At 36.4% G+C, this 13,542-nt stretch overlaps 2 protein-coding genes across 2 annotated transcripts; both read left to right on the top strand.

Moving 5' to 3' along the window:
* Positions 1 to 1,593: 1,593 nt before the first annotated feature.
* LOC137198195 (lactose-binding lectin l-2-like) lies at positions 1,594 to 2,363 on the top strand. The gene has a single exon (XM_067611857.1). The coding sequence runs from the start codon at positions 1,609 to 1,611 to the stop codon at positions 2,095 to 2,097; it is 489 nt and encodes a 162-aa protein (XP_067467958.1). The 5' UTR covers positions 1,594 to 1,608; the 3' UTR covers positions 2,098 to 2,363.
* Positions 2,364 to 6,935: 4,572 nt separating this feature from the next.
* On the top strand, positions 6,936 to 8,064 carry LOC137197773 (lactose-binding lectin l-2-like). The gene has a single exon (XM_067611183.1). The coding sequence runs from the start codon at positions 7,469 to 7,471 to the stop codon at positions 7,991 to 7,993; it is 525 nt and encodes a 174-aa protein (XP_067467284.1). The 5' UTR covers positions 6,936 to 7,468; the 3' UTR covers positions 7,994 to 8,064.
* The last annotated feature ends 5,478 nt before the right edge of the window (positions 8,065 to 13,542 follow it).

Genomic DNA, 13,542 nt, shown 5'->3' on the forward strand with positions numbered 1-13,542 from the left:
TTTTTCACTGATGATGGCCCTTCACATAGGTAACTCCATCGATTGAAAAAAAGGGAATTAGCCAATTTGTTTAGACAACTTCTCTGATTCCCTCTATTTTCATGAATATTTTACATTCAAATATGTAACTCCAGTGATTGTTCAAGAGGAATATTCACACAACTTTTTCCCCACACAAAAATGTATTATTGATAGAATTGCAAAAAAAAAGTCATTCACTTTTAACAATAATGGCATGAAGACATTTCAGTCCACAAATTTTTCCTTTTGCAATTTAGATCTAAATTACACTGAAACACAATGACATCCCGGTGTTATGACAACAACTTTATGGATCTCTGGCACCCTCTGATCAATCAATAGTCCCAGTGGCCTTAGTGACCAAATGACAAATGACAAAAGGCACACTGGATTCCTGCATTTCTATGTAATAGACAGCAGAAGTGGATTTGCCTGTACACAATAGTAAGTATGAGATATAGTATAAATATATGTATAATGTGTTCTCATCCTCCACCCATTTTCCATCATCCCTTCTCTGTTATATAATTGATAGTTACTGTAATCATGTTGTTGAGCATTGTTATGTTGCAATGAGGATATGATTATATATAAAAAATAACAAGAGCTTTCCTGAAAGTGCCAAAGTTCAACAACTGTAAGTCAATAATTAGCAGTTATTGCTTGTACTTTATATAACATGGACCTATACATTTTTCAGACGGCATTCCTTTTCAAAAGCAACATTTTACTACATCGATTTTTCTAAAATAAATGTAATAAAAGTGAATGTATTAACCTGAAGGGAAAAGGACCTTCATAATTTTTATGATGAATATGTTTAAGAAGAATGCATTTGAGCCTCCTATTTTATTCTATCATATAAACAAAGCCAATCCAAGTAGATCCCCTTTGTTTATTAAAAGTAAACTGACAGGTGGAACGTACATTTCTTGCTTTTGAAATTAAATTAAAAATAGCTGAGCTCTGGTCATGTAACCAAAGAGAATAGTAACATTTTAATGCAGAATGTATGTAAAGATCTAGGACAGTTTTTATTAGGGCTGCCAAAGAACCTTGGACTCAGGTAGATATAAGTGGAACAAACTCCTTCACTTAGCGAGAAAATGAGTACTATATAACTGTATATCATATATATAATAATATAATATAATAACCTTCTACTTGAAGTTGTTCCAATAGAAAAGCTCAGTGCCACAATAAAAGGATTAAATGGTTTTGACTGATACTGTAATAATATTGTTAAGCACTTTTTGGATGCAATAAAAATAGAATTATATAGAAAAACAAACAGCAGAGCTCTCCTGAAAGTGCCAAAGTTTAACAACTGTAAATCAATAGTGATCAATAGAAAAGCAGTTATTACTTCTCTTTGATTTCATTGTTTTCATTTCAGAGTCCTGGTTGATAATTAGCCAAACATTACAAAATATCACACCATCAGTGCAGACAGCCTCTCTGAAGCAGATAAAAGAAAGCAGCCTTTCACCTGTCTCTGCAAGATTCTTGATAACATTTAACGGTGCAGATCAGCTCCAACTAACAGATCAACCTCTCATCCTGCTCCTGTGACAGAGAGACACCATCATGCTCTTGTTCCTCTTCTTGTTTGGTATGGCTCTCGGTGCTGAGACTCCTTCAGGTGACCATGAAATGAAGCTACAGAGTGGTAACTGTCCCATGTTCTGGTACAGCTTCAACGGCCGCTGCTACAAGTATGTCGCCACACATATGACCTGGGCTGATGCAGAGCTCCACTGTGTGTCAGAGAAGGCCAACCTGGTGTCTATCCACAGTCTGGAAGAACAGAATTTTGTCAAATCCCTGATTAAGAACTTTGACCATGCTGAGGGATTCACTTGGATCGGACTCAGTGACACCCAGAAGGAAGGAGGATGGATGTGGTCTGATGGATGTGCAGTGAACTTTGTCTTTTGGAATTCAGGAGAGCCAAGCAACGGAGGAGGAAATGAAGACTGTGTTCACAACAACTATGATACTGATCTGAAATGGAATGATTGCCCATGTTCTAAAACCTTTCCGTCTGTTTGTGCTTCTCGCATAGACTGTCCTTAGCAAGTGATATGGTTGCTATGGACAACCTGGTGAATTTCCACTTGTTGTTCTGTTAAAATGCAATGGGCCTCAACAAAAAAGTTACAAATGTTTATGAAGAAAAGTCATTTATCAAACCTTCATTTTCACCAGTGTTGGACATTCATAAAAGTTTGTCGCTACAGATAAGACCTGGGCTGATGCAGAGCTCCACTGTGTGTCAGAGAGGCCAATCTGGTGTCTATCCACAGTCTGGAACACAAAAAATAAACATATATACAATTTTACATGTGTGTACAGAAGTTATTTCTCTAACTCTTACTTTCACCATTGTTGGATGTTCACATATGTTAAAAAGATCTATGGTAGTTACAGCCTTGTTAAGTACAGACTGTTATATAACTGACATCTTGGTAGGCCTGTAGACTTTACCAAGAGAGCCATCAAGACCTCTTCTTGTTTATTTTAAAAATGTTGTGTGAATTTAAGTCTTAATCAGGGGTCCACACTTAAAATGTAAATAATGATCCCATGCAGATATTTATAGGCCACTAATGTGGGGGAAGTATGTACACAAGTTATTTTATCAACCCAAATTTTCTCTGACATTTGACAGTCACACAGGTAACTTCCATTCATTGTGCAAAACAAAACAATATTAGGAGAATTAACAGTGAAATAATTCACTGTTTTTCACTTGCTTGTTTGTGTAAGTTTAGATTATTAAAGTGTTTTTCAAAGTCTGCTCCACCACTTCATAGACTCTGTGTAGTAGATAAATTTGGTAACAGCTGTTTCAATCACAAGAACACCGAGTACAAATACTCTGTGGGAGGGGGGTAAAGTGCAATAAAGTCAAATGTGTATGCAACACGTGTTCAACATCATTTCAACTCAAAGGTAAAATCACAATGATTGAAATGTTCAAGTGAGAACCACAATTTTTTCCAAAGCATTTTACTTGTAAAAGCATCTTTGATTCATTACAAGACAAAAGTTAAAGAGGATGTCAAGATGAAGGCCCACTTTCATACAGAAATTCAGTGTTATGAGCAGTTTAGTGCTTGTTGACACTTGACAGTCACACAGGTAACTTCCACTCATTGTGCAAAACAAAAACATATTATTAGGAGAATTAACAGTGAAATAATTTGCAGTTTTTCACTTGCTTGTTTAGATTATTAAAGTGTTTTTCAAAGTCTGCTCCACCACTTCATCGACTCTGTGTAGTAGATAAATTTGGTAACAGCTGTTTTGATCACAAGAACACCGAGTACAAATACTCTGTGGGAGGGAGATAAAGTGTAATAAAGTCATGTATGCAACACGTGTTCAACATCATTTCAACTCAAAGGTAAAATCACAATGAGTGAAATGTTCAAGTGAGAACCACAATTTTCCAAAGCATTTTACTTGTAAAAGCATCTTTGATTCATTACAAGACAAAAGTTAAAGATGATCTCAAGATGAAGGCTCACTTTGATACAGAAATTCAGTGTTATGAGCAGTTTAGTGCTTGTCTGTGCATTAAAACTCTCTTTCAAAGATAGACACTGATCCCTTTTTATCACCATCATTTTCATTCAGATGTTCACAGAAAAGAAAAATTCTTCTGGAACTTCTTGGCAGAGCATGGAGAAAGGATAAAAACCTTCATTTAGTCAGCATATTAGAGGATAGCTTCACAATTTTTCTAGTTGGTCTTTAAACTCCAGTCAGGTGCCCATATGAATATTGAAACACTGTAATCATTCCTCCTGTTCATACTGACAATTAGAAGATCCTCCAAATGCATTTTCAATGTAAGTGGACAAAATTCACCGTCCTCATTTTATGAAAAAACATATTTCAGAGTTCCTCTGAATTTAATGTGAGGCTAAAGTCTTCCATATTAGTTGAATTAAATATGTATATTATTTTAAGACACAACTAACTAATTGGTAGTTGATGTTCAAAGGTGAATGCTTTAGTGTTATGATCAGCTTAGTCCTTGTGAGGCATTAAAAACTCTTTGTGATCGCTTTTTATGACCAATACTTCCCTCAGATGATCACAGAAAATAAATACTCTCATTCCTCTTCTTGGTTGGTCTGGCTCTGGGTGCCGAGTCTCCTTTAGGTGACCATGAAATGACGCTACAGTGCGGGGTGAATCTCTAATTTTTCTCCATTTCATACAAACTTTAGTTTGCTAATATCAGCTTTTCTACAACCAAAAACTAAAACTTGAGTTATATAACTGTCGACCATCAACGTCCATTTCTCACAGAAGCCACATGTTTTATTTCTTCACCTACTGGTTTGTGTAAATTCAAATTATCTAAGTGCTTGACTGTCCCAGCAATTTATATTCTGTTTTAGATAAATATGGGAACAGCACAGGTGTAACAGCTCTTATGATGTAATCACAAGTACACTGCCTAAAATACATGTAAATATCTTTTTATGTATTCAAAACTCAATATTTACTTGGTTCTGATGGTAAAATCACACTGTTGTGAGTTAGTTTATATTAGATCTATTTAACACAGGCAGCAGTCAGGGCTTAATACACTTTTTATATCTGTTCCAATTGAGGCTCTGGGCTTTTTCCCAAATCATTTTAGTGCCAAGAGCATCTTTACTTCATCACAAGGCAAAATTCAAAGGTTGATCTCAATATGAAAAAGCACTATTATACAGAACTTTAATGTTATGATCAGCTTAGTCCTTGTCAGGCATTAAAAACTCTTTCAAAAAACAGACTGTGGTCACTTTTTATGACCAATACTTCCCTCAGATGATCACAGAAAAATAAACATTCTTCTTGGAACTTTTTGGTAGTGTGTGGAAAAGCACTGAGCAACATAATATATGAACAGCTGCCTCGCTCTCTTTCCAGTTGGCATAAGCTATAACAAGAAACACTCCCTATTATGTGCATGTGTGTGTGTGTATGTGTGTGTGTGTGTGTGTGTGTGTGTGTGTGTGTGTGTGTGTGTGTGTGTGTGTGTGTGTGTGTGTGTGTGTGTGTGTGTGTGAAAGAGAGGTAGTTTCACTGATGATTGACACCCAGCAGCAATAAGGTTTTCTGATGCTGCTAACCCCTATCATATTGTAGTCATCCTGATGAGTCTTTTACTCAGCAGGCTTCTGCCAACTAAACAACGGTGATGGATGATGAAGAAATGAGGGAAGTGTCAGACATTTAGAATTACTGACGACAATCCCACTCACCCAGAAAAAATGTTCACACATTTTTAATGATCTGAATGAAAAAAAAAAAAATTTTATTTATTCAGTTTTGGCTATATTGTCTGTATATTGTTGTTTTCCAAAATGAAGATATTCATGTTGCTCCAAAGCTCTCACTATTACAGGAATGAATTCTGGTAGGGAAATACTAAATACTTAAAAAATAATAATACAAAAATGAAAAATATTAACTCACCCCAGGTTCTCAAAACCCACAAATCCCCTGGAAAAAACCGCAAAGGACATGACCTCCATATTCTCAAAAACCAGGTTTATTGAGGATATGGAGGTCCTCAGACATTTTGATTTGTCCTTTGGGAAAAGCACAGATGTTACTAATAACATAAATGATGGCTCTGCTTGATTCAAGTGTTCCAGTAAGCCGTGACAGTGTGACAGTGAGCCTGCATGCACACTACAAGACCCTGAAACTTAACCAGCTAAATGTCATTCAGTCATAATTTATTACATCACACCTGTGACATGTAAAAAATATCTTCAGTAAAAAAGATCTATGGTAGCTACGGCCTTGTTAAGTACAGACTGTTATATAACTGACATCTTGGTAAGCCTGTAGATTTTACCAAGAGAGACATCAAGACCGATTCTTGTTTATTTTAAACATGTTGTGAATTTAAGTCTTAATCAGGGGTGTTCACACTTAAATAATGTAAATAATGATCCCATGCAGATATTTATAGGCCACTAATGTGGGAGAAGTATGTACACAAGTTATTTTATCAACCCAAATTTTCTCTGACACTTGACAGTCACACAGGTAACTTCCACTCATTGTGCAAAACAAAAACATATTATTAGGAGAATTAACAGTGAAATAATTTGCAGTTTTTTACTTGCTTGTTTGTGTAAGTTTAGATTATTAAAGTGTTTTTCAAAGTCTGCTCCACCACTTCATAGACTCTGTGTAGTAGATAAATTTGGTAACAGCTGTTTTGATCACAAGAACACCGAGTACAAATACTCTGTGGGAGGGGGGTAAAGTGTACTAAAGTCATGTATGCAACACGTGTTCAACATCATTTCAACTCAAAGGTAAAATCACAATGAGTGAAATGTTCAGGGGAGAACCACAATTTTTTTCAAAGCATTTTACTTGTAAAAGCATCTTTGATTCATTACAAGACAAAAGTTAAAGATGATCTGAAGGTGAAGGCTCACTTTCATACAGAAATTAAGTGTTATGAGCAGTTTAGTGCTTGTCTGTGCATTAAAACTCTCTTTCAAAGACAGACACTGATCCCTTTTATCAACATTTTCATTCAGATGTTCACAGAAAAGAAAAATTCTTCTGGAACTTCTTGGCAGAGCATGGAGAAAGGATAAAACCTTCATTTAGTCTGCATATTAGAGGATAGCTTCACAACTTTTCAAGTTGGTCTTAAAACTCCAGTCAGGTGCCCATATGAACATTGAAACACTGTAATCATTCCTGCTGTTCATATTGACAATTAGAAGATCCTCCAAATGCATTTTCAATGTAAGTGGACACAATTCAATGTCCTTGTTTTGTGAAAAAATATATTTCAGAGTTCATCTGAATTTAATGTGAGGCTAGGGTCTTCCATATTAGTTGAATTAAGTGGATATCTTCCAAAGTTAAAGTGTTTTAGTACAAAATTCCTCTTTGTTTCCACAGACAGTGTTTCTCTGTTGAATGGCAGTGAGAGGATAGTAATAAAAAGAGGAACATTTGCAGTAAAAAGTTGATAACTTTGGAAGATATCCACTCGATTTTACTAATTTGGATATAAGCTTCTGATAACCTTCAAATACGTATTTGCACAAACTGAGGGCTGTCCATCACTTACATTGAAGCACATGAGGAATGACTCTTCTAACGGCCAGTATGAACAGGAGGAATGATTACAGCAAGAAAAAACACTTTTAATGTTCATATGTAAATATGAATATTATTTTAAGACACAACTAACTAATTATAGTGTTGATATGAAATCTCATGGTGAATTGATGGTCTTTTCTTGGGTTATGTTCAGCTTCTGTGTGTTACTGTGTGGGTGAAAATATTTGGCAAGTGCTCTTGACCAATCATATAATGCCAGCAGTGCAGACACCCTCTCTAAAGCATTTAAAAGAGAACAGCCTTTCCCCTGTCTCTGCACGATTCTTGATCACACCTCATGGTGCAGATCAGCTCCAATCAAGAAATTACCAACATGCTCTTGTTCCTCTTCTTGTTTGGTCTGGCTCTGGGTGCCGAGTCTCCTTCAGGTGACCATGAAGTGAAGCTACAGCGTGGTAACTGTCCCGCATCCTGGTACAGCTTCCGCGGCCGCTGCTACAAGTATGTCGCCACACATATGACCTGGGCTGATGCAGAGCTCCACTGTGTGTCAGAGAGGGCCAACCTGGTGTCTATCCATAGTATGGAAGAAGAGCAGTTTGTTAGATCCCTGATTATGAATTTTGACACTGCTGAAGGATTCACCTGGATCGGACTCGATGACATCCCCAAAGAAGGCAGTTGGATGTGGTCTGATGGATGTGCAGTGAAATTTGTCTTTTGGGATGCAGGACAGCCAGACAATGCTGGAGGAAATGAAGACTGTGTTCACACCAACCATCGTATTGATCGGACATGGAATGATCTCCCATGTTCTGATACCCTTCCGTCTGTTTGTGCTTCTCGCATAGACTGTCCTTAGCAACTGGTATGACCTGGGCTGATGCAGAGCTCCACTGTGTGTCAGAGAGTCCAACCTGCTGTCTATCCACAGTCTGGAACACAAAAAATAAACATATATATACAATTTTACATGTGTGTACAGAAGTTATTTCTCTAACTCTCACTTCCACCATTGTTGGATATTCACATATTCAACTTCAGTGGTTCAATAAAAAAATCTGTGTAAGTTTGCAAATTTCAGTTTGTGGACAAACTCTCAATTTCCTTTATTTTCATGAATATTGAACATTCACACATGTAACTCCAATGATTGGTCAAAAGAAATATTCACATAACTTTTTGATAGTCTCAAAATTGTCCTTTTTGTCCCAGTTTGACTATACAAAATGTATTATTTATAAAATTACAACAAAAAGCATTTACTTTTGACAATGGCATAAAGACATTTCAATCCATAGATTTTTCTTCTTGCACATTTGTGTAGATTTAAATGATTGTTTTAGTTAAAGTGCTTTTACATGTCTATTCTAGATTTTCATACTCTTTGCTTGTTGATTAAATGAAGTAGCAGCACATGAATTTTATATTCTGATTCATCAATAATAGGGAGTTTTGTTACCTTTAAGCAGCCTCCTCCAGAGGCCAATAATTCTCTTTTTAACTGCAACACAAAGTATCTTCCCAACTCTCCATAGACCTTATTAATACAGATTGTCATTTTAACTTTTGAGGTATACTTAAGAAATGTGTAGCTTATCCAGTATATATGTGTATATTTTAAACTGCCACTCTTCACATACACACAACAGAGTTTTACATTTACTAACATGAGCAAACATATCTGTGGAGGTCTACTTATACAGCTCCTCAATGGCAATTATAATGAGCCATTTTAATTCATTATGACACTGAGATATTTAAAGCAATATTGAATCTCTAAATTTTATCTATCTCATGAAAACTTTTTGCTAATATCATCTTTTCTACAACCAAAAACTAAAACTTGAGTTATATAACTGTTGACCATTAACATCCATTTCTCACAGAAGTCACATGTTTTTTTATTTCTTCTCCTGTTGGTTTGCATAAATTCAAAGTGCTTGGCTGTCCCAGCTATTAATATTCTGTTTTAGATGAATATGGGAACAGCACAGGTGTAACAGCTCTTATGATGTAATCACAAGTACACTACCTGAAATACACGTGAATATCTTTTTATGTATTCAAAACTCAATATTTACTCGGTTCTGATGGTAAAATCACACTGTCTTGAGTTAGTTTATATTAGATCTATTTAACACAGGCAGCAGCCAGGGCTTAATACACTTTTTATATCTTTTCTAACTGAGGCTCTGGTCTTTTTCCCCAAATCATTTTAGTGCCAAGAGCATCTTTACTTTATCACAAGGCAAAATTCAAAGGTTGATCTCAAAGTGAAAAAGCACTATTATACACAACTTTAGTGTTATGATCAGCTTAGTCCTTGTCAGGCATTAAAAACTCTTTCAAGACAGACTGTGATCACTTTTTATGACCAATACTTCCCTCAGATGATCACAGAAAATAAAAATTCTTCTTGGCACTTTTTGGTAGTGTGTGGAGAAAAGATACATTCATTCCTTAACTTAGTTTTGTTTTAAACAACACCAATCTGTTTTTACCTCACAAGGTCTTTATTGGGGTGGAAGGAGAGTGAATGGATTAGACCTTATATATTATTTGAATAAGTTGTAGGTTTTATGTGACATCTCCAGGTGTGCTGGTCTTTTTTGGCTCATGTTCAGATACTGTGTGGCAGTGTGCAACTGACAATGTTTGCCAAGTGCACTTGGCCAATAATAGTACACCAACAGTGCAGACACCCACTCCACAGCATATAAAAGAAAACAGACTGTCACTTGTCTCCTCCAGGATCTCCATCCCACTCACTGGCGCATATCAGCTCTGCTCCTATGACACAGAGACACCATCATGCTCTTGTTCCTCTTCTTGTTTGGTCTGGCTCTGGCCACCGCATCTCCTTCAGGTGACCGTGAAGTGAAGCTACAGCAGGGCGACTGTCCCATGTCTTGGTACAGCTTCAACGGCCGCTGCTACAAGTATGTCTCCACACGTATGACCTGGGCTCATGCAGAGTTCCACTGTGTGTCAGAGAGTGCCAACCTGGTGTCTATCCACAGTCTGGAAGAACACAATTTTGTCGCATCCCTGATCAGGAACTTTGACCCCTCTGAGGAAGCCACCTGGATCGGACTCAGTGACATCCATATAGAAGGAAGATGGATGTGGTCTGATGGATCCGCAGTCGACTTTACCTTTTGGCATGAAGGACAGCCAGACAACTATCAAGGAAATGAACACTGTGGCACCTGCTATGCCAATGAGCTGAGATGGAATGATGCTGATTGTTCTCTGACATCCCCTTTTGTATGTGCGTCTCACACAGTTTTTCCTTAGGATCTGAGATGGTTATGTCTGATTCAACCAATGACTTTCCACCTGTTGCTCTGTTGAAATGCATTGGTTCTCAACAATAAATATATATTTGTGCAAGTTTATGTGTGTACAGAAAGTAATTTTTATCAAACCTTCATTTTTATGAATGAAAAGGACACTAAGATGTTTGTTATTATTCAGACAAGAGGGTCAAACAAAAGGGGAAATAGAAAAAGCAGAACATGAAACTTGTCTGCAAGATTTTACACCTCTGAATCGCCAATAAATTTCATTTGGCTTAAGAGTTATTGGGAATTCACTCAGTCAGCGATGAGAGCAAAATGCACATGATCCTTCCCTGTAATTTTGATGCAGCTTGATCACACCCTGGACAACAGTATTACAAAGTTGAAATTATATAATTGTATTCCCCTGACATGCTTCAATTAATCAAGCAATGTAATGTGTGAACAGCTGCCTCTGTCTCAACTCAGCTGATTCCAGTTGGCATGAGCTGTGACAAGAAGCACTCCATGCCATGTGCTGTGTTTGTGTGTGTGTGTGTGTGTGTGTGTGTGTGTGTGTGTGTGTGTGTGTGTGTGTGTGTGAAAGGGAGGTAGGGTCATTGATGGTTGACACCCGGCAGTGATAAGGTTTGCTGATGCTGCTAACCCCTATCATATTGTAGTCATCCTGAGGAGTATTTTACTCAGCAGGCTTCTGCCAACTAAACAACAGTGAAGGATGATGAAGAAATGAGAGAAATGTCAGACTTTTAGAATTACTGAGGACAGTCCCCCTCACCCAGAAAAAATATGCACATATTTTTTTATGATCTGAATAAAAACAAACATTTTATTTATTCAGTTTCAGCTATATTGTCTGTATATTTTTTAGTTTTCCAATATGAAGATCTTAATGTTGTTCCAAAGCTCTCACTGTTGCAGGAATAAAATTCAGGAATGGGAAATATTAAATATTTAAAAAATAATTATATAAAAAATTAAATGTATTAACTCACCCCAGGTTCCTTAACCCCCCAAATCCCCTGGAAAAAAATGCAGAGGACATGACTTCCATATCCCCAAAAAGCCAGGTCTATTGAGGATATGGAGGTCCTCAGATATTTTGATTTGTTATTTGAGAAAAGCACAGATGTTACTGGTAATATTAATGATAGCTCTGTTCATTCAAGTGTTCCAGTAAGCCGTGACAGTGTGACAGTGAGCTAGCATGCACACTACAAGATCCTAAAACTGAACCAGTTAAATGTAATTCAGTCATCATTTATTACATCACACCTGTGACATGTCAAAATATCTTCAATAAAAAGATCTATGATAGTTACGGCCTTGTTAATTACAGACTGTTATATAACTGACATCTTGGTAGGCCTGTAGACTTTACCAAGAGAGCCATTGAGACCTATTCTTGTTTATTTTAAAAAAGTTGTGTGAATGAAAGTCTTAATCAGGGGTGTCCACACTTAACCTTTAAATAATGATCCCATGCAGATATTTATAGGCCACTAATGTGGGGGAAGTATGTACACAAGTTATTTTATCAACCCAAATTTTGACACTTGACAATCGCACAGTTAACTTCCACTCATTGTGCAAAACAAAAATATATTATTAAGAGAATTTGCAGTGAAATAATTTGCTGTTATTTACTTGCTTGTTTGTGTAAGTTTAGATTATTAAAGTGTTTCTCAAAGTCTGCTCCACCACTAGCCTCTGTGTATTAGATAAATTTGGTAACAGCTGTTTTGATCACAAGAACATTGAGTACAAATACTCTGTGGAAGTGGGATAAAGTGTGTAGGAGGACAACTAATCTTTTACTTGAACTTGAAATTCATGTAAATTAAATGTCTTATCATTATGCAAGTTATATCATGTTATTTTTCATGTAAATATAAGAAAAATGGTACAACATTCATAGTTGTTTTACTATCCACCAATATTAAATCTTGATCTTATTAACTTTTATTAACTTTATACTACATGTAACAATGCTGCCCTCTATTGACAAGAGTTAAATTCCCTTATATTAAGAGTTGATGAATGTTTGGTAACCATGTATTTGTATTTTAAAATCACCCAAGTGTTTAACTTTTGATTTATTAACCTCATAGACAATCATATTTTAGTAGTTAAATTAGATAAGTACAGTGGAAACTGATTATAGTGCTCACGTTTACAGTGATCAATCGCTTATATGGATCAAAATGCTCGGGACAGAATCATTCCTATACAAATGCTGTTTAAATAATTCACTTAAAGTAACGAATAGTTCGTTCACAGTGTTCATTTTGGGTATTTTCATACATGAAAACATATGGAAAAAACATTTTAAACTACAGTAATTCTATTTTCTTTTTACCTTACTCCCATAGTACACATATGATGTGTATTTAGCGGCTACGACACCATTATCAGGCATTGCAGCACACCTCCGCAGGGTTGTTTAAAGGTGTGGGTGTGTTTATTTGTAACCACCGTGAAACAATCAGAAAATAACGTTTTATTCCTCTCTTTCATCTGCTTTCTCATTACCACTGCTCGCTTTCCTCATCCACTCTCTAGCTTGCTCGACCACTGCTTCTCTCTCTCTCTCTTTCTCTCTCCTGTATGTATGTTCATGTGGATGTTTATGCAAACATCTAACACCTGACAACAGTCAACTGAAAGCTGCTCTCATTTAACTGACAAAGGGAGAAACCACATCTCTGCCCCTTCATCTGCTCTGAATGTCACAAAATACTCTGGTGAAGGGATCATTTCTCTGAAAAACATAAAATAGACCAGTGTGTCACATAGAATCTGGGTGAGTCAGTTACTGGGAGAAGACGAGAGGGTCAAACAAAAGGGGGAAATAGAAAAAGCAGAGAATGAATCTTGTCTGCATGGTTTTACACCTCGGAATCGCCAATAAATACATGACAAACCTATGATTAACACATTATCTGAGGGGTGGTTTAAACAAAAACTCCATAGTCCATTTCTCCATAGACCATATTAATACAGATTGTCATTTTAACTTTTGGGGTATATTTAAGAAAGGTGTAGCTTTTCTAGTATATTTTAAACTGCCACTAACAGCCGCATCTACAGGTACATTAACACACAT

Source organism: Thunnus thynnus, chromosome 15 (assembly GCF_963924715.1).
Source record: "Thunnus thynnus chromosome 15, fThuThy2.1, whole genome shotgun sequence".
Lineage (NCBI taxonomy): Eukaryota > Metazoa > Chordata > Actinopteri > Scombriformes > Scombridae > Thunnus > Thunnus thynnus.

Excerpts from the sequence above, each read along its gene's own strand:
- LOC137198195 (XM_067611857.1), top strand. The coding sequence starts at position 1,609 with ATGCTCTTGTTCCTCTTCTTGTTTGGTATGGCTCTCGGTGCTGAGACT.
- LOC137197773 (XM_067611183.1), top strand. The coding sequence starts at position 7,469 with ATGGTGCAGATCAGCTCCAATCAAGAAATTACCAACATGCTCTTGTTC.